Source organism: Dysidea avara, chromosome 3 (assembly GCF_963678975.1).
Source record: "Dysidea avara chromosome 3, odDysAvar1.4, whole genome shotgun sequence".
In the NCBI taxonomy this organism is placed as follows: Eukaryota; Metazoa; Porifera; class Demospongiae; order Dictyoceratida; family Dysideidae; genus Dysidea; species Dysidea avara.
The window spans coordinates 24,059,801-24,081,055 of record NC_089274.1 but is presented as its reverse complement, the minus strand read 5'-3'; the positions used below and the strand labels follow the sequence as shown (position 1 = coordinate 24,081,055).

Genomic DNA, 21,255 nt, shown 5'->3' with positions numbered 1-21,255 from the left:
ATTGCTAGGTATTGTTAGCTCTTTGTGCAAGGATTAAGATGACGTACTTTCTTTTGTAAAAGTGCTTAGTTTACTAGGTAAACCTGATGACTAACACTAGCCAATATAATCTAAACAAAAGAATGATGCCACACTTTGTTACATGTTCACACATTTTAGTTCATCCCAAACAAAGGGTTTTGCATTTTAACGGTGCTTAAACTGCTTCCACCCTCTCTGATACACAACACATCAAACAAACTCACCTCACTCTCTTCATAAATGTAAAAGCCTTTGTGTATCTTCTTCACATCGACATCACAAAATGCTACCACCTGTGAAGTATGTAGAGAAATAAGATCACCTCAATATGGTGACCAAGTACAGTAAGTGTGGTGGTTGTTCCAGTATTAGATCCAGTATTAGGTTACAATACAAGGGAAAATTATTTGCAATAGTATAGTACAGTAAAAGTATTACACGTACCTAATACTTTATCATAGTATATTTGAGTAGGGATCATAGAAATAAAAAGCAATGAAAACAAGTGAGGTCATCTACACCTGTAGCTATAGTGGACATTTTAATTCCATATACAGAGTATAGACATGCAGGGATTAAATGTCCACTAGTATAGCTGCAGGGATCTTACCTTGTTTCATTGCTTTTCTATGATCCCAACTCAATTATAATTTTCCTCATACTTAATTTTTCTTCTTCTTGCAACATAATTTGTTACTGGCGATTCAACACATATTGCATCAAAGGAACGAATGGTTCTGGCCTAACATTATAAAAATACTTAATCCCCAACCACTAATCTACTATCAAGGAAAGCACTCAGTCATTCCACTTCATTTTCAATTTTGGTCCATCAGTTATATAGCATTCCAAACGAAGAGCAGTACGAGAAGCAGAGTCAAGAAGTGTTTCTGCAATCAACCCAGTCACTACAAAAATTGTGAACAAACGTGTGCACCCTGTCTATCAATTTCCTGAGAAGTGAAGCGGCCATTCCACTTCATTTTTAGGTATGTGCTACTTACAGCACTCACTACAAAATACAAGAAGTGCCTCAGTCTGCAATCAATTCAGTCACCAGGGAAATTACATTATAGGAAGTACCTTTTGCTGGTCAGAGTGGCAGAGTGAACGATACAACCGACGTCCCTCCTTGCCAGCATTCCAAATGGTGAACTGTTCCCACTTTGAGATCACATGATTCACTATGGCTTTGACTCTTGCATCCCAAATGGTCCACCTATAGCATATTATGTGATCAAAACATTCTAATAAAACAGTCACTTGTTACCTGTTAACATTAAAACTCTCACAATCATTATGATAGCGATATACTAGCAGTGGTCTGTCTACTTTTAGTAGCTTTCCACCCAACTCCAAGTGATGATAGAAGAACAACAAATCTTCTGGAGTACCCTAAATAATCAAGTGATCTACTTTAAACTACCAACTACTAGGGGTGTAGCCAGACCTCGGGCCTACAGACATCAATAATTGCACTCTATATATAAACAACAAGATTGAGATACTCTAATAGAACAGTCACAGTAATATATACAGCAGTCAGGCAAATACCATATTTATTTGGTTAAATGTTGTGGTGTTTATTATCCTAGTTCACAAAATTGATGTGATAACTATTCGAATGTGACCACCACTCGAAGCTTGAAAACAATGTTAAAGTCCTTATTTTCAAAATCAATCATTGTACCACTCAAGTGCAGCCACTATTGAAGGTGTAGTGTTTAACCAAGTAAATATGGTATTCAGTAATAGTTGTTCTAATAAACTGCTGAAATCAATGTCATATTCATTTTCAGAGGTTCTATAATGTGTAAAAATTGAAAGGTGACATGTATTTAGACTATGGTACAGCTCATTTACAGGGTTACTAAATCACTTAGTCACCTGACATGCTCATTTAGTCACCTACACATGTTCATTTAGTAACCCACCCTCAAGCAATTTTGTACATGATAAATAATTATAACACAAAAATTAAACGTACACTGCAGTACTTGATAATACTGTAATACAATTCTTCTCCGTGTTCTGCGAATAATTCTGGACAAATAGTAGAGTAAGCGGCGTATCTACTGTAGCTCTAGCCGTTACTCTGGTTACCGGCTGAATAATTATTTTTGTGGACGCTGTAAGGACTTCAGGAAGAAACTGTTCTGCTGTTCTGCATTGCTCTTTCACCCCACCCTAATGCTCTGGCTATACTATAAAGGTATGTACTTTAAACCACAGTCTAAATAAGTTAGACACCGCGACTAACGGGAACTAAGCAATTTAGTAACCCCTCTGGCCCTTAGTAGTGCCCTCGCTGCGCTCGGGACGCTACAGCCTCAGGCTATTGACATTACTAAATCACTTAGTTCCCTTGGTCTTTGTGTCTAACTATTATTTAGTAAAAGCTCACCATTAATATCAAGATTTAGATACTCTAACAGAGCAATCACTCTAATACACTACCAAATTCAATCTCAGAGAGTCTAATTTCAAAATTTTCCTGGAATATGCCCCCAGACTTGCTAGATTGGCACACTTCACATGCTAGTATGCTTCGCTTTACATCTTCCCTGTATTACCAACTACAGTGAAACCTGTCTAATCAGGTCACTGCATACAGAGGTCACCTGTCTAAACCGGCCATTATAAAAATCCCCACATGTGCCAACTGTGTACAAAGTGACCGGCTTAATGCAGCCACCTCCTTAATGAGGTCAGAAAATTTTGTCCCTATGATGACCGGAATAGACAGGTTTCACTGTATAGTGTTTATGTACCTATAGGCTCTGGCATCATCAAAATCTGTCTATACCCTTCAAACTACCATCAGTTACTCACCTTTCCTGCTATGCTAAATGGACCAGCTTTATCAAACACTGCTCGTTCACAAAACCAGGTTGGTTGGATAATGGAAGGACCAAATGCAGTATATGCCTGTACAATAATTATACACCAGCTTCACAATAGTCTAACTCCTTCAGTACAAAAGAAACTATTACCTGTGTGTAGAGTTGTTGTTGAGATAGTCCACAACACCAGGCTGTGTATCGAGGTGTTGAGTCAGCTGGTAACCGTTCAAAACAACTACCAGTCAACTATAAGAGCAATAGTAATGAAAGCACTCCTTATGTATGAAATACATGACATGATGAGCATCGTACAGTGGACACTTGCAAATCCGACCCTCTCTAATCCGAATGGGTCATGTAGCTAGCAAAAATATATATCTAAATTCTAATTAATGCCTAGCAATAAGGTTAAGAAGTTGAGGATATGGCTGAAGAAAAGTAAAAACATTTGGCCTTGTCAATTGAACAAAAGTTTATTGTATTGAACAGAGTTGGGGGTAACACGTTACAAATGTAATGCGTTACATAATAATATTACTTTTACAGTAACAAGTAATATAACGCGTTACATGACAAAGTAGCGAGTAATATGTAACGGATATTACATCCAGAAATTGTAACGAATGTAACGTGTTACTTCCTTTTAAGGCGCATTGTATCCAGGCAGTGATTGATTACATTTTGAGTTCAGACAAGACTGGAGATAGCATTATAGGCATGGACAAAGAATGATAGTGTATGGGGAGTGCCCTTGAGGCCAAGATACAACAACAAAGTATGTATTTGTGGCTGAACTACACCAGAGAAACACGTGTCTCGTTCGTGTCACTTGAGTTGTAGGCTGGTAACTTGTATTTAGAAGGGTAGACTTATACTTTATAGTTTGTAACAAACAAATGTAATATGTAATATTATTACTAGTTGCAGCCCTCAGAGTAGTGAGTAATATGTAATACATACCTCGTTACTTTTTTCAGTAAGTAATATGTAACTGTAGCGCGCTACATCGTGTAAAAGTAACGAGTAATATGTAACTAGTTACATTTTAGTGTAACGACTCCAACTCTGGTATTGAAAAAGATTACTGGAGGAACAAGTTAAAGCAACATTGCTAAAGAATAATTATGGTATTGGCAAATGAGCTGTAAGTGACACTAAAAAGAATGAAGATAAGCTAAAGTGAAAAAGTGACTAGACTTATGGACAAGTGTTTAACTTGGTATGAATGTAAAGATGAGTGCACTGCCCATCACTTTCAGTAATGCTAAGCAACTTACTCTTGAAACTTACTTTCATTCAACTTAACTACGAAAATGTATACACTGTACTGTAAAATTTGATGTATGTGAAGACCTTTTACATACATATTTAGTTAATAAAAATAAAACACAGTGTTAATTGATGATTCGCAAATCCGAACATTTCAGTAATCTGAACAGCCTTTGGTCCCAGGGGAGGTCGGATTTGTGAGGGTTCATGTTTTTGTCAAGTTATTGCCAAGCACAACCACACATAATATTATGATATGTGTGAGTACACTGTATATGTACAGACTAATTGTGCACACACACACATACACACCCCATAGGAGTTACTATTAACTTGATAGACTTACAGTGTTGGGATGAGTCTCGGCCATCTTAAGTTGTAGTTCAATCCTTTCTGGAGCCATGATGTCATCCTACATCACACTGTGCAAACTGGTAATATCATACATTCCTCCTTACAGCATCCAAGAAGCATAAATATCGTCCTCTACTCTGCAGAATAGCTTCATTCCTACCATGTCCAACTATACAAGACAAAATGTATTGTTAGTGTACAAGTCTATAGGTAAATTGTGTGTCATCCTTACCCCCCTTGGGTGAGTCATTGTTGTGTCCATTCAACACTACACTGATGTGACGTTCCTCCAGTCGAAATGACCAGACCTTTAGTATCTCCACTGTCTTGTCCTATGTAACATTAGATATATCGAACTTACTCAACACTGCATACATTATTGTAACACTAACTATGTAACTATGTAACCTTAATTAGAACAGAATCATGTGATTGTTCGTGTGCTTTTGTGTCAAGGGTATTGTTCGTTTTGTGCTGCTCTCTTCCGGTTTATAAGAATGCTACATTGGTGACAGGAGTGTTTCCTAAGCGATTACCCTGGTACCGTGGGACGGAATTTGTTGCTAATACCGTAAACGGTACCTACTCAGGCAATCTGATCGAAGCTAGTATATTTGTTTCCCTGTGTGTAATCCTAGTTTGGACGTCTGAGACATTGTCTACTATGGCGCAGCTGGAACTGCCACTCCCGGAACTAGTAGCGGAGGATCTGAAATGAGGATGGATCTGTTTCGAGTTTGTCGCCACAGCCAAGGAATGGTGCAGTGCTAAACAGCTCACAGTCATACCAATGCTGTTGAGGGGCAAACTGATTGATTACTACGTGGAGTTCGAGGATGACGTTAAGGGCGATATGAAGTTGCTGAAGGCAGCATTGGAAGATAGAGCTGGCAAGAAGGAAGACCCATCGATTGCTTCCAAGAATTTTGATCAACGCAACCAAGGTCAGGGTGAGAAAGTGACTGATTTCGCATCTTCAGCTTTTTAAAAGTGGATACCCAGGGGAAACGATGACTTCAGCAGTCTTGTTACAGAGATTTCTCACAGGACTCTGGCCAGAAATAGGTCGGCAGTTGTTGCTACGAGAAAAACCGGCCAATTTTGCTGCAGCTGTCAAGGATGCCACAGCTATTGAATATGTCTTGGAGTTTGGTGGGGAGGATGATTCTGTCCACACTATTGAGCGGACCCAGAAGACCTCAGAGGAATCGAACACTGCCACACTTGTAGACACCTTGACCAAGCGGCTAGAGTCTCTGGAGCTGGCAATACAGCAAACCCAGACTGGACCTCGTCAACAGGCTGAAGGTTTTGCTTACAACCCCGAAATCGTGGAAAACACAGGAATTGCTGCATTGACCCTTGCTATAAATGGGGGGAGGAGGATCATCTATGCCGTACTGTCCTTTAAACTTCAATCGGCCAGCCCCAAAGGTGGACGCCAGCTGGCCTCGTCACCCTTATTCCACCACCCACGGCAGACAGACAACAGTGAGTGCTATAGTATTAACACCATTTTAAGAATTAACAGTCTGATTGGTCACTCACCTGTAACTATTTTATTAGACTCTGGGACGGCGATGTCAGTGATACGGCTGAACACCCTCCCAAGTGAGTTTCGAGACAGGATTACTGAAGCTAAAGCAGTGCCAGTGGGAGCAAACGGAACACCCCTCTGGATGTGGTGAGACAGATTAAGATTCCAATGAAGAAAGGGAGCTTTTAGAGTGAACAAGTATTCACTATTGTTAGTGCATTAACTGTTGATTGTCTGTTGGGAGCTGATTACCTTGTCACACATGAAGTCATAATTGATTAAAAACATAATAATGTAGTCCGTGATTAAAGGCCATAATATACCATTCACTCTGACACATGATATAGCCAATACCATTCAGCCCTCTAGCAATGTGGTGATATCTGCTCTAAAGAATGTTACTAGCCCAGGCTGAACAGTCCAGTTAGTTGATGTTTCGCTACCCAGTGATGGAGGCAGCATGATTTTAACAGCATTCTAATTGAGCCATCTGAGAATATTAAACTGCCACAATATCTCATAGCTCCCAGAACCCTTAGCTCAATTGTGAGGGGTGACCATGCCTATATTCAGATAATGAACATCAGTCCAGCAGCAATCACCATCTATAAGGGTACCAAGGTTGGTAACATCACACCACTGTCAGAATTGCTCATGGTAGAATCCACTGAACAACCATTTTTACCTCAACCTGTCCCCCCTAACATTGACTTGACAGACTCAGACCTATCCCCTGACCAACAGCAAGAGCTACTTGCACTGCCACATCAGTACAGCGATTGTTTGCTACTTAAGATCAGCCCCTTGGACACACGTCAATAGCAAAGCACACAATTTATACAGAGGGTCCTCCCATCCGTTAACCTGTGCGTCGCCAGCCAGTAGCCCTACAGGATGCAACTGATACAGACGTACATAAGATGCTACAACAGGGAGTCATTCAACAGAGTTTTAGCCCGTGGAGTTCACCAGTTGTCATAGTCCGGAAAAAGGATGGGTCATGGAAATTTTGTGTGGACTACCGTAAGCTTAATGATGTCATTCACCATGATACTTATCCCTTACCACGGATAGACTCCACCCTTGACACTCTGGCTGGCTCAACATTCTTCACAACGTTAGACCTAGCTTCTGGCTATTGGCAGGTAGAAGTTGACCCCACACACAAAGAGAAAACAGCATTTTCCAAATCAAAGGAGCACTTTGAATTTAATGTCATGCCCTTTGGCCTTACCAATGCTCCAGCCACATTTCAATGCCTGATGGAAAGTACTTTGGCCGGACTATCGGGTATGCACTGTTTAATCTATTTAGATGATATCATTGTGTTCAGTTCAAATTTTGCCGACCATTTAATCCAACTATCTTCCATCTTTGACCGCCTCAGAACTGCCAGTTTAAAGCTGAAACCAGAGAAGTGTCATTTCGCCAAGACACATGTTACCTACTTGGGTCACATTATCTCCAACTAAGGAATTGCACCAGACAAGGCTAAACTAACATCAGCAGCCAGGTACCCAACCCCTCATACCAGCAAGGAGGTCAAGCAGTTCATAGGGTTGTCAAATTACTATCATCATTTTATTCTCTCTTATGCAGCAATACCAGAGCCCCTCCATCGGCTCCTTTGCAAGAACACTAAGGCTTTTAATTGGACATCAGAGTGTGATAATGCATTCAATACTCTCAAAACCAAGCTAATCACCCCACCAGTCTTAGCTTTTCCTTGATTCGAAATCCCTTTTATAGTTGCGACTGATGTTTCAGACTATGCAATTGGAGGTGTCCTTAGCCAGGTGCAGGACGGCCAAGAGAAAGTCATTGCATACTGGAGCCGACAACTACAAAAGGCTGAATGGAATTATTTCACTATTGAACAGGAGGTGCTTGCTGTGGTTAGCTCAGTAAAGGAGTTTTACCCATACTTGTATGGATTCCAGTTTAAACTGCTGACTAACCATAACCCCTTAACTTCACTTAAAGGACTAAAGACACTGGGGGATGCCTTGCCCGCTGGCTGCTATACCTGCAACAATTCAACTTCCAATTTGAGTACAAGAGTGGTGCTAGTAACTCCAATGCTGATGCACTCTCCAGAATACCCCCAGTTTCGGAAAATTTGCTAACTACAGTAGATGACATCTCACTGGCTAACCCTGACACTCTCAAGAATGCACAAATCAATGACCCAGACCTTGCTGTCCTGAAGCAACATACCAAACAAGGGACTGTCCCTCGTGGGTGCCCTCCCGGCCTGAGGAAGTGTTTTATTAAGGATGACATCATCTGTCATGAATTCAAGGAAGTAACTACTCAGCTGACTCACACACAGTTGGTTGTTCCTGCCAGTCTTACGGATGTGGTGCTTAGGGAGGTACATGATCACCTTGGCCATCTCGGTGTAAAGAAAACCCTAGGCTATGTTAAGACCCGTTTCTACTGGCCTGGATATGAACAAACTGTGGAGTCCTGGGTGAAGCAGTGTGACAAATGCCAAAGGCGTAACCCCCCACAACCAAATCCACCAGCACCGTTGGGCACTATCAGTTCATCTAGACCCTTCGAGAAACTATCCTGGAATATAATGGGGCCCCTTCCAACCTCCTCACAAGGAAACAAATACATCCTAGTTATCACTGACTTGTTCACCAAATGGGTTGAAGCATTTCTGTTGAAAGATGTCATGGCCAACACTTTAGCCACCATCATGCTAAACGAGGTAGTTTGTCGATATGGAGCACCGACTTGTATCACAGTGATCAGGGGGAAAACTTCCGTAGTGCTGTCATCCAATCCCTTTGCCAGTTGTTAGGCATTGCAACCATGAGAACTTCAGCATACCATCCCGAGGGCAATGGTCAAGTAGAGAGATTTAACCAGACGGTTGAAGCAATTCTGCCTAACTATAGTGGACAGTGACCAAACGATAGGGATTCGCAAATGCCCAAAGCCCTCTTTGCTTACCGTACTGCAGTTCATGAATCTACCAACTTCACACCATACCACCTTAAGTTTGGCTGTTCGCCACAACTCCCTATTGACTTGATGCTTAACCGAGTACAGACAAGCCAGATGAAATCTTACCCCCAGTTTGTGCAAGCAGCTCATCAGCAAATGAGAATGTCTCGGTCTATTGTCCGAGAGCAACTGCAGCTACAACAAGCCCAGCGAAAATCTCTACATGATCGTCATGAAGTTGCAGAAGAATTCCAAGTGGATGACCAAGTCTGGTTATACAATCCTGCGATACCACAGGGAAGAACAAAGAAGCTTGCATCCTTATGGAAGGGCCCCTACACTGTGTTAGATAAACCGGGTGTTGTCAATTACAAAATTCAAAACACAGACATTCGTGGTACATAGAAACTGACTGGAACTCTGTTACACACCACCACAGCAAGCCTCAATTCAGAAATCAAATAGACATTCTTACAGTGACGTTACAGCTAGTCAAACATCTGGAGTAGCAGTTCTACAATTTGGCACCACCAGTTGTGGCAAAAGTAATGCAACCTGACACCTGTCCTCAGAGAACTCGCAGACCCTAAGCCAGGCTATATGATTGTGCGACACTAATCCATGTGGGGAAGCTACAACTGGTGGGGGAGTGATGTAACATTAGATATATCAACACTGCATACATTATTGTAACACTAACTATGTAACCTTAATTAGAACAGAATCACGTGATTGTACATGTGCTTTTGTGTCAAGGGTATTGTTCAGTTTGTGCTGCTCTCTTCCGGTATATATGAACGGCACACCTATACAGTTGACAATGTACCATTCATTGACCAGCACTAAAATTTGTACTTTCAATAAGATAGCATACGATTGTACGGAATGAAAAAGTGATTGGAAAAAAGATTTTCAAAGGCAGAAAGGCAGAGTCCAAACGATGCAGCACTCTGGTTATTAGGTACACATGGTTATTAAGCGCATATTGCCTGTTAAGCGCATATGGTATACTTGTGCTAAACACTTGTTTGTTAAGGGCATATGGTTGAAATCGCCTCTGCAACCTCGTACTACATAGAATTGCAGCAAAAAATTGTCAGAACAAATCAGACGCCCCTGTCTAGCAGATAGCTACTGCTGTCTGTAATAACGATAGCTGTAGCTACCTGACTTCTAAAGATTTCTGTAAGCAAACTATTTACTGGTGTTCAAATCACTTGAAAACTATAGTGGGCACAACTAATTCCTTCCTAGTAGAAATTCCTTATCGTAATTTATAAACGCATATGCTTAGCAAGCATAGTAAATTTCACAAATAATTCCTCCAAAAATTATAAGCGCATGCGCCTAATAACCAGAGTCTATGGTATGGCCACTTCAAATTGATTAGTTGTCAAAAATCAAATCTCAAGAGTCTAGAGTTGGTAGGTTGACATACAAATAAAACATTAAAGAAATCAACACAAAATAATATAATAGTAGAGGAGTATGATCTTGATGAAACTTGTTGTAGTCAGTGTGTTTTGAGATGTATGCAATTGAACAGAATATACTCTATGTAGTTTTAAACAGATTGGTTTTATTCGTAACTTGGCTTTCAAAGAAACAATATATTTGGCATTTATGTTTTCATGGCTTGACTCACTATGAACACATCCACCAGTCCATACAGAGGAACTATCATCACCAAAATGGTTTAGCTACATAGGCGTAGCAACAGAACTGGGGCTAGAAGTCCCTCACTCTTATTTTAGAGGCTTAGTCCCTTCACTTTTAAAGATTGAAATACTCTAATAGAGCAGTCATGTACTAAATAAAATCAAACTTTAGTTATGAAATTCAATCTCAAAAGGCTAATTTTTAAAGCTCACTGAATATGCACTTTCTAAGGAGTCTGGGGACACACCCTGTTTAGCTCCCTTACTTTAAATTTTATTGTGACACCTCTGCTTAGTTAACTAATACAACTTTGAATTTTTGGAGCATGAGTTAGAAGAAACATTACTGGAACTAATTTTTGACATCAAATACTGTGGTCACTGACCAGGTGGGCGGGACAATTTTGAGGTTAGTCAATCCCTTTACATGTACATAATGAGTTTGTAATAACAAATTATGACAATAGAGTGATTTCATGTGACATCATCGTGTACTTTAAATTGGTCTGTATGTTAGGCAAATGGCAACAATAACAACCTACTGTACAACATTATGAGTATTAGGTTCTAAAATATGCAGCATGGAAGCAAGAGCATGGTTTCTTAGTTCCCGCATGCTTATTTTAAGAACACTGGAAAAGTATTTGTATGTGCAACTACTCTGTACCATACTATTAGCCCTTAAAACCTGCAGAGAACTTTTGGGGAATGCGTATTTACACAATATGGGCACGCATGGCGACACTAGGTGGGATAACTTAATTCTTAAACCCTACGAATATAAATCAATTAAGTCTACTCACTGGGCTACTTGGAGAAGGTTAAATGAACACTGTAAGTACAGTGGCTTACTTGTTATGAAGTGATGAACAGTGACAAGTCGAGTCTCCGTGTTTCAAATTCTTTCCACATGTTTAATTTTGATTGTGGGTTTACTCACGTGAGTCTTATATGGCCTGATACAAAATTTAACAGAGAATCGAATGGAAGTTGTTGCAAGGTGATAGGAGCAACCACCATTGAATTATCAACCATTTTATAAAGGTATGTAAAGGGTTTGTGTGTTGTCTTACCGAAAGTTGTTTTCCGGCTAGTTTTGGCCTCACCATTTAGCATTAGGGTAAAACCCCAGGTATCATTATATAATCTCTGTTACATCACAAGTAGAATGACGTAAATTGTGTAGCCATAGGATGGACGCTTTTGAAAGTAGGTGAAAGGTGATCTATGAAAATTTTCCACCTTGAAAATTTTTACATATACGGTAATGACTAGGTACTCTCATTGCATGATCAACCACATGTACACCTAGTCTCGACCTAGACTGCTTTTTTTGTTGTGTGGGAGCTCACACAAAAAAAGTGGTCTGGGCACAAACCAGCACATGCTAGTAGTAACTAGCAATATTATATATATTTACTCACTGTTGATCCATCATTATATACTGACAATTCCATGTGTCCAGTGTAGGTCTGATTGAGCAGCGATGATAGTGACTCGTCCAACCATTGTTCCCCATTCCTTACCGTCATCACTACTGACTGGAAGAGACGGGGTGTGTTATATATCACGTATTGGTGACATTGTAAACTGACCACTGTAGGATGGCTGGAACTTTGGGTGGAAACATCGTCCATTAAGGGCATCGAGTTTTATCGCCCTTGAGTCCTCAGTTGGTGTGCTGTACACTATTATATGCCACCCCTTCCTCTTTGGATAAATCAGATAATAAATTTAATAATAAATTTATCACGTGATCAAATTGGGGCGTGTCAGTTTTACAAAACGCTCGCAAACTCAAAATGGCCAAGACCGACACCAAGACTGCTAAAGACGCATTTACGGAGTATTATTCAAACCTCCTGGAAGTGTTACCAATGAATCTCTTGGTTTCTACTTTGTATTCCAAAAAGTTGTTGTCTGAAGATCACAAGAGAACGATCGATTCTTCGAGTACACAAATAGAGAAGTCCAAATACCTTCTCGATAATGTGATCAATCCTAGTCTGAAGATCGACTACACTGAATTATTTGACGAGATGTTAATGATAATGGAGAAAAGTGATGATCCTACAGTGAAGCATTTAGTTGGGAAGATCAGGATGTCCATGTGTGGTCAACCATCAACAGCCCCAGATCCGACTTCAGATCCGATTAAACTCTTTTCGAAAGGTATTAAGTAGTAATCTACGCTAGTGTTTGGGCAGCCTATAATCCCTAATTGATTGGTTGACTAAAATTGATAGTGGATCCAGAATAGGGAATTTGGGGCAACCCCCCCATACGTTTTTGGCTGAAATATTAAACCCTATTTTTTGGGCCAAAATCCTCTAAATATAATTATCATAGTGATATTAAGACCTTTATAGTCTTGTAAACAGTTTTCAAGCCATCTGCAAAGGCCAAAATGGCAAATATCCAACTACTAAGAAGTGATTATTTGCTGCTTCAAAACTATTGAACAACAGAATTTGTTCGCCCTAGCAAGGGGGTGACACACAGGCACTCATAATCTACAACTGCGGTCAAAGTCTAAATCAAACGTCAAGGCCACCAAATTCATGCCAGTCAATGGTCAAGAATAAAAAATTTCCAATCCACAATTGAAAAGTAATGAAGTATCGTTGCTAAGTCACCGGTCAAAGCAAAATTTTAGCGGATCAATACTTTGACTGCAGTTGCAGATCTACCTAACAGTGTGTACCTGCATGACACCCCCTTGCTCAACTACCTACAACTTAGCCTATTTGTGCCCCTCCCCTTCCCAGCTCCTGGATCCGCTCTAGTCTTGCGTGGCCAGACCGCTTTTTCTCCGCACGGTACTTATCAATTGGAAATTATAAGCGCCTACTTCGAAAAAGGGTCTAGCATACTGATAGGCAACTCGTTTCTAACACCCCCAACCACTACGGAGGGTGTTAATGAATTCCAGCAAGCCTTCACCCACAACTCATCCCACAAACATTCAATATTCGAATTCTAAATCTTTTTGGCACTTGTTCAGTCTAGTTGAGTTGCACAGTGTGCCACTCGGAGTAAGGGCATAGAGCAATTTGGTGACAAAAGCGACTGACACTGCCTAAACAGGTAAACATATATTGTGTTTTAAACCATACCATTTTCTCCTTCGGGACTAGTTGATTCTCCTCACGGTATTTGCCGCTCTAAAATGTCACGGCACAACTTGAAATCTTTCTGTTGAAAATTGAGAAGACATAGAATTCGAATATTGGGTGTTTGTGGGCTATGTTGAAGGCTTGTTGGAATTCATTAACACCCTCCGTAGTGGTTGGGGGTGTTAGAAACGAGTTGCCTATGCTAACTGTTCCAGACCCATTTTGAAGCAGGTGCTTATAATTTCCAATTGATAAGCGCCCTGTGGAGAAAAAGCGGTCTGGCCATGCGAGACTAGGATATGCTCCTGAAAATCTACACACACATCACAGATAAAACAGTACAGTAGTACCGTTTTATATAGGGATTCCCCAAAAATGATGCACGCCGTCTAAAATTCCACCTTTAAAATCGTCCTAGAAACATCTTATGCAATGAAAATTGCCTTTACGGAATAGAATTAGTCCATCTAACATCTAATACTGCATTAAAAACAAGAAAACGCTAATTGGCAGTCAGATGTAGAATTTCAAAACAATCGTTAAAACTCAGATTTTAACTGCCTGCCTACCTGCCTGACCACAGTCACAAGGCTAGAGGCCAAACAAAGCAGTGCACAGCCACCATTTTAGCTACAATAACAAACTCACCAGTGGGATGTGCCTTTTGGGGTTCCGACTAATTTGTGCCCTTTGCACATGTCTTTCCTTTTATCTTCAATCAGGCTCATTGTCTTGTTGTTGTTGCACAATGAAACTATATCGAGGCATTAATTTTCCCTATCAACACTTTCTTTTGAGCAGCATATTTAGACGCTGCAAACTTATTTAAGCACTTACACTCAATAGATACCTGTAACTTCACGATAAATTCAATGCCACGCCTATTAATTAGTTAACCCAATCTTGGTTGATTAATAGCAACTGAGCACCGAGACTACATCTCTTAACAATCTATCACTATGACATGTCCTGTTATTATTGACCTAACTGTATTCATAATGCTATCACAATGACAATAGAGGAACACCCCCTGGCTGACTTGAGATACTCTAATACAGCAGTCACCCTAATAGAACAGTCACATGTGTATAGTATAACAAAGAGCTAAACTTATAAATGAAGTAGGGGTCCAAGCGATGAAACAATATTATATAAATGATGGTAGCTCAATGGGAAAATCCCTACTTTGGCATTGTACAAAATGATTTTAACATGCCAATGTAGGGATTTCCTACTGAGCTATGCTGTAATACCATCATTCATCTCTTGTTTCACTACTTTTTATCACTTGGATCCCTACTTCATTTTTAAATTAATAATTTTTGATTTACAGTGGAACTTGTTTATCAGGACACTTGATCATGAGGATGTGTAATCTAGACATTTGTAATGGCTCCATATCCCTTTACATGTAAATGGACCTGGAAAATACACCTTGATAATCAGGTCCGGTCGGTCCCAAGGTGTCCTTAATACACAGGTTTCACTGTACCACCAGTGTCTGAGGTATATACTATCTACGGTTTTAGTTCCCGCCAAATATTCATCAGCTAAAAATCTCATCAGCTAAAAATCTTACCTTCACAACGACATGTTGTGTCAAGCCTTTAGAAATAGGCTATTAAAATTTTTGTTCTACCAATTTTTTTCTATTGTTTATAAATGACTGATCATCTGGATGATACCTCCAACCAAGCATAACTCATCATTAGTCTCCAACCAAGCATAACTCATCATTAGTACTAACTTGTGATGGCTTGTATCATGGACTTACGTATCTTTGTCCTCTTTTGTGCTCCATTAAATAACACTGCTTTAAGGTGTTGATTCATGAGTGTTATGCATTGGATTTGTTAGACTATAATGTACTGAATGTAATGTAATGAGGACTGAATTAAAGGTGTGAAAATTTTACTCAGTAAAATGTGTTGACAAGTTGGCACTTATCCACAGACTGAATTAAGGATTAAATGTCCACTAGTATATCTGCAGGTGTAGGCGACCTTCCTTGTTTCCCTACTTTTTTGGATTATCGCTATTAAATCAATCTTAAAATTAATAATTTTTCTTTATACTTGTTTGTAGGGACCCGCCGATTATGCTGGCATAATTATGGGCATAATAGGTGCCTGAAAGCATTGAGCATAATGCTAGCATAATAGGTAGAATATTTGTGTAATAGTATGAATTCTTGCTTATCAAAGTAGCTATCACAGAAAGATCGATATATTCTAATAGAACAGTCAGTACCTCTGATAGAACAATCACATAACTGACTGTTCTATTAGAGTATATCGATCTTTCTGTGGTATACATTTTGACAAGTAAGTTTGTGCTTCAGCCACTTATTATTTATCCATAAACTAGAAATTATTAGCAGAGCATGAGAACTGAGGTATAAATAATTGGGCATAATTTGAGCATAATAGGTAAGTATTGAGCATAACTTTAAGCATAATAGGTAAGTTTTTGAGCAGTGCAGCATAGCATAATAGGTAAAATTATGAGCATAATAGGCGGGTCCCTACTTGTTTGTTACTTTTTGTAACATCATACATTACGATATATAGTAGGGACCACAAAGGAGTAGGCGTGGCCCACGAAATAACATCACCCAAAAAACAGCCTTAATTTTCCTAGACGACGATGAGGCAGTATTGGTTAGGTAAAACTAAGCCCAAACAAGTTTTCAAATCGACCCGAAACACTTTCAGCAAGTTGCTATGGAATTTTAAAAAAATATTCGACGGAATTTTCTACTGACTGAGTAACTGACTGACTAATGCCTTCAGACAAGCATAACTTGATAACGGCTAAGGCTATGGGCTTGATTTTTTCACTGTTCGACGTCGCTGCAGCCCAAGAGGTGCCTTTTGGCATACCGCAGTACATACAATGCATTCTTCATGGACTCCTTTGTGTCCCATTCATCTTTGCTGACAGCAAAAAGTGAGTAAAACAATAAGAAGTGTTATATCCCTACTGTGCATTTCCATGGTATCTTGGAACACAGTAGGGATATAACACTTCTTATTGTTTTACTATGACTTAATATTGTGCACTACTCCAGCTTGTTTCAGTACTTTTTATTGATGTGCGATGATGGTCCCTTCTCTAGTTGAAAATTCCAATTTTTTTGAGCTACTTGTTATTATGGCTGGTGAACTCCTGCATACCGCTTCAAAAGAAAAAAAATGGTGTCAGCCTGAGTTAATCAGTGTTTTCGTCTGAATGCGTGCCCCAACTATCAATAATTACTAACTTGAAAGTGAAGAGGCTATTATGCCTCACTTCCAGCTGTGTTCAGCCCGTTACATAGTGCTACAAGCGAAGAACAGTAGGAGAAGGGCTCTGTAATCATGCTGCAATCAATCCAGTCACCACGGAAAATACGGATGATTCGTGCTCTCCAACTATATCAATTACTGAATCGAAAGTGAAGTGGTCATTGTGCTTCATTTTCAGCTATGTTCAGCCCATTACACAGTGTTACTAACAAAGTACAGTAGGAGAAGCGCCTCTGCAGTCACCACGGAAAATACGGATGATTTGAATTTACAAACATAGGGAAGCCATCAAGCTACTGTGAATCGACACCTTTGGCTGTCAGCGAAACGCAAAAGAGGACAAAGGTAAATCCATAATGCATGCACTGTGTGTACTGTGGTATGCCAAAAGGCACCCGTCAGGCTTAAGTGACATGGAACAATGAAAATAATCAAGCCCATAGCCTTAGCCATTATTGAGTTACGCTTGTCTGAAGGCACTAGTCAGTCAGCAGAAAATTCCACCGAATAAAAATGTTTTAAAATTCCATAGCAACTTATCTGAAGTGTTTTTGGCTGTTCTGGAGACACTTTTGGGCTTGATTCTACCTAAACAATACTGCCAAGGTGCTATTGTGAGGCTGATTTCTGGTCAATATGTTTTTTTTCTAGCCTCCATGATCCCTAATATACAGTTACTACTGTACTGTATATTGAGAGGACTCTCCTACTGACTGATTGACTGATGCCTTCAAACAATTGTACCTTGTTAACAGCTACGGCTATAGGCTTGATATTTTCACAGTTTGACATCACTTCAGCCCAACAGGTGCTTTTTTTACACACTGCAGTATGTAAAATGCATGCTTCATTGATTTTTCTGTGTCCTCCTTTGTGTCCCATTTATCTTTGCTGACAGCACAAGGTGTCATTTCACAGGGCTGTCATGTGATGGCTTCCCTATGTTTGTAGTGGGAATCATTCAAGTTTTCTGTTGTGACTAGATTGATTGCAGAGGTCCTTTTGTAGTGTTCTTTGTAATGCTGTTTAATGGGCTGAACATAGCTAAAAACAGCCACTTCGCTATTTCAGTAGTTGATAGTTGGGGCACATTTTCTGACGAAAACAATAAGCCTGGCACCATTGGTTTTTCTAATGTATTATGTGCAGGTTCATGTCTTCAAGACACATGATAGTGTGTCGTGCAGCCAAGAAAGCTAGCACGTCACACCATGAAAGCATTTTCATGCATGCATAGCTCCATGGCCTGTTCCCCAAAGCACACCATTTTTGCATTATAGCTGTCCACCAGGAAGGATAGACTGCACAGAAAATTAATAATAAGTCAATTTGCAAGATATGGATATTCAAAATTTAGATTTTTTTTCTTTAAGCCATAGGGGGTCTACAGAGGCTTTGATTTCTTTTTGCAACAAAGATTGTTATAAAATACAAACGTATAACTCTGAAATTCAGTGCAAATGAAGAGTGTATAAATTAACGCTCTGCGTTTGCTGTGAATCTGATAAATATCCACGGAGTTATGAATGTTTATTGACATGAACTTTGCTTGCTGTCAATGCACAATAGACACTGCATGTCAGTTCAATCATAAAAGTGTTCGGATAAGTGAAATGTAGCCCATTCATTTATATACAGATCAACATTCTAGTAGAACGTGCACTTCCTCTAATACAACATTCAGCCAAAGACAAAATACTCTAATACAGCAGTCACTTATACTGTTCAGATAATTGAGATTCAGATAATCGAGGTCCTACTGTACCTACCTATATAGTATAGGAAGTCTGAAGAACAATAGGTGATTTGAGCATATTTATGTAGCCAGCAGTGCAATATCCCTGAAATAGCATACCTGAGACCCCTTGTGCTTCACACTTCACAGCAACTCCTCTCTCAGACAACACCATTCATATCAGAAGCAATTTCAACATCTACAATGGCCTGACCAACTCAATTTTCCTTCCTCCGGCCCTGGAATGAGGTGACTAGGGAACTGAATCCTCCTTTGGTTAGCTAAGAAGGCTAAGCTACAGTCACTCCGAATGAAATCTGGGTGAAATCATATTTCTAGGAGTGGAACTGAGAACCCTTCAATATATTCTAATAGAATTTAATTTTAAGTACTCTAATAGAGCAATAAAGTACTTCCAGAAAAGCATGTTCTTAAAATTATATTTGAATCCATCACATCTCAGTCTATAATGTTAGAACAAAATAAAAAGAAATTGTGGTATACTTCAAACTGATGTAGTAGTACCATGCTTTTAAAACTCTGTTTAACGATATACCTGACAAGAGTATATATTCTTAACTGCAACTAAAAAAGCTTGTATATTTCAGGATTCTTGCAAACAAAGTAGTTTGCAACTGGGTTTGTTACTTTATTAGTTATTAATTATCATTACATTTATGTAGCCAAAGATAATTCCAAGTACTCCACTGCTCTGGTCCCACTTTCTGCAAGTAGTATTAACACAGCTTATCACAAGTTAACATCTGATATCACAGACATTATAGAGACAAAGAACTTCAAGAAAATGCGAAGAGCTTGTTATGAAGCAATACGAACAATTGATAGTACACTACCTATAAGTTTAATTGATGACCTGAAGCCAACTAAGTCATCAGATGACATGTTGGATGTGCTTGCTCAGTCTCCATATTGGAACTGGTTTGACACAAGACTTCTACAGGCTCTTGTGAGTGCATCAGGATCAGCTGAGGCTGAAGCACTTTTGGAACAATTTAAGCAAATTCACTATTCACGCAGAGTAGATGAAATTCTTCCTTATGTAAGTGTTGTACCACTTAAAAATTCTGTGTTTTTTACTGAAAAATTCAACAAGGAAGCCAATGAATTGACTTTACTGGATATAATAAATCATAAACATATATTAGAATATGAGATATTGGATACAAGAGATGAGAAAATTGTGTTACGCTATATAAAAACAGGTTGTGTTGAACTGACATGGCAGGTACCACAAGAACTGGTTTACCGAGCATATACTTCAATGAAGAGGAAACATGATGAGTTGTCATCATTAGCAATCACGTCTCTGGTCTGTAAGGAAGGAGATGAAGCTGCAGGTCTTCCATATTTGTGGTGTGGACAAGAGGTAGGCAAGGTTGGTCCTATTGAACCATTACCAGAACATGTTAGACAAGAACCATACTCTTTACCACAAGGATTTCAATGGGTTACGCTAAGTAGTAGTAATGTTGAGGAATTGGCAAAATTTTCAAAAACACATAGGGCTAAATTAAAGGCTGCAGATTTGCAGTACATTACAATGTATCCCCATACTAGGAGTGAGTGGCAATTTGGTATTAGAACAACTAATGGTAAACTAGTAGGTGTAATGTTAGCTCACCATATTCTTATGAACATTGGAGAAGTATCAAAAATGTGTGTTTGTCCAACAACATGGTGTCATAGAAAATATCAATTCAAACGAATGCAGTACATGCTACTTAAAGAGCTTCAGAGAAGAGCTAACTTGTATGGTATTAATCAGTTCTGTAGAACAGGAAAAATAAGTTTACTCAAGCCAGTGACAACCATCATTGCTTGGTCATACCATTTCACTTACCATGCAAACAATCTACTCCCAAGCTCTCCCAGAACACCTGGTTGGAGGAAAATGACATCAGAAGATGTTCCTAGTGCATTAGCTTTTGTCAACAAGTATTCATCACAATTTGAGATCAGACAAGTCTTTACTAGTGAAGAAGAATTTTCTCATTATTTTCTGTGTCCAGCTGTACCAAATTTTGTGTTCACTTATGTAGTGGAAAATGAGACTAATAACATTACTGACGTTGTTAGTTATCATCTGCGTACTACAGACAAAATGCATGCAAATATCACTACAGTGGTATCCACACATTCTCCAGTTGAGCAGCTAATAATGGATGTGTTGACATGTGCAAGAGATGAGGGTGCTAAGTATGTTATAATTCAACAGTACAACATAGAGAGTGATGTTCTGTTATCATTGTCATTTCAACCATTGTCACTGTCACTGTCAACTATGTTATACTTCTATAATTATAATTACCTTGTTTTGTCTCAAACTAAATGTTTTTATCCTACTTTATGACATGATTAAAGCTATAACTAGAGTGTTCATAAGCATCTGAACATAATAATTTTGTATTGATTGTAAAGAAATGTTTATAAGTGTAAAGAAAATTTAACATTTTGCA

The 21,255-nt window shown here is 39.2% G+C and overlaps 2 protein-coding genes across 6 annotated transcripts in view; one reads left to right on the top strand and one right to left on the bottom strand.

Moving 5' to 3' along the window:
- Positions 1-12,401, bottom strand: part of LOC136250403 (queuosine-tRNA galactosyltransferase-like) — a 15,841-nt gene extending 3,440 nt beyond the window's left edge. For 2 of the 5 annotated variants that reach the window (XR_010698523.1, XR_010698522.1), the window contains exons 1-10: positions 12,236-12,401; positions 12,065-12,181; positions 4,720-4,819; positions 4,592-4,656; positions 4,480-4,545; positions 3,015-3,110; positions 2,854-2,949; positions 1,292-1,416; positions 1,105-1,240; positions 246-1,059 (exon numbers count right to left, since the gene is read on the bottom strand). Coding sequence is in view for 3 of the 5 variants with exons in the window: in XM_066042608.1 (XP_065898680.1) it covers positions 246-314; positions 1,105-1,240; positions 1,292-1,416; positions 2,854-2,949; positions 3,015-3,110; positions 4,480-4,545; positions 4,592-4,656; positions 4,720-4,819; positions 12,065-12,181; positions 12,236-12,286 (921 nt within the window). In the remaining 2 variants the exon portion in view is untranslated. The remainder of the gene's footprint in view (positions 1-245; positions 1,060-1,104; positions 1,241-1,291; positions 1,417-2,853; positions 2,950-3,014; positions 3,111-4,479; positions 4,546-4,591; positions 4,657-4,719; positions 4,820-12,064; positions 12,182-12,235) is intronic. The other 3 variants (XM_066042608.1, XM_066042609.1, XM_066042610.1) reach the window with 2 other exon arrangements.
- Positions 12,400-21,255, top strand: LOC136250397 (uncharacterized). Its single transcript, XM_066042600.1, has 2 exons — positions 12,400-12,812; positions 19,462-21,255. Exons 1-2 carry the CDS (start codon positions 12,443-12,445, stop codon positions 21,147-21,149), a joined length of 2,058 nt encoding a protein of 685 aa, XP_065898672.1. The 5' UTR covers positions 12,400-12,442; the 3' UTR covers positions 21,150-21,255.

What these genes read in the sequence shown, in the direction of transcription:
- LOC136250397 (XM_066042600.1), top strand. Translation starts at nt 12,443, where the DNA reads ATGGCCAAGACCGACACCAAGACTGCTAAAGACGCATTTACGGAGTAT. An exon ending in GATTAAACTCTTTTCGAAAG is followed by an intron (nt 12,813 to 19,461) that starts GTATTAAGTAGT and finishes ACATTTATGTAG; the next exon opens with CCAAAGATAATTCCAAGTAC.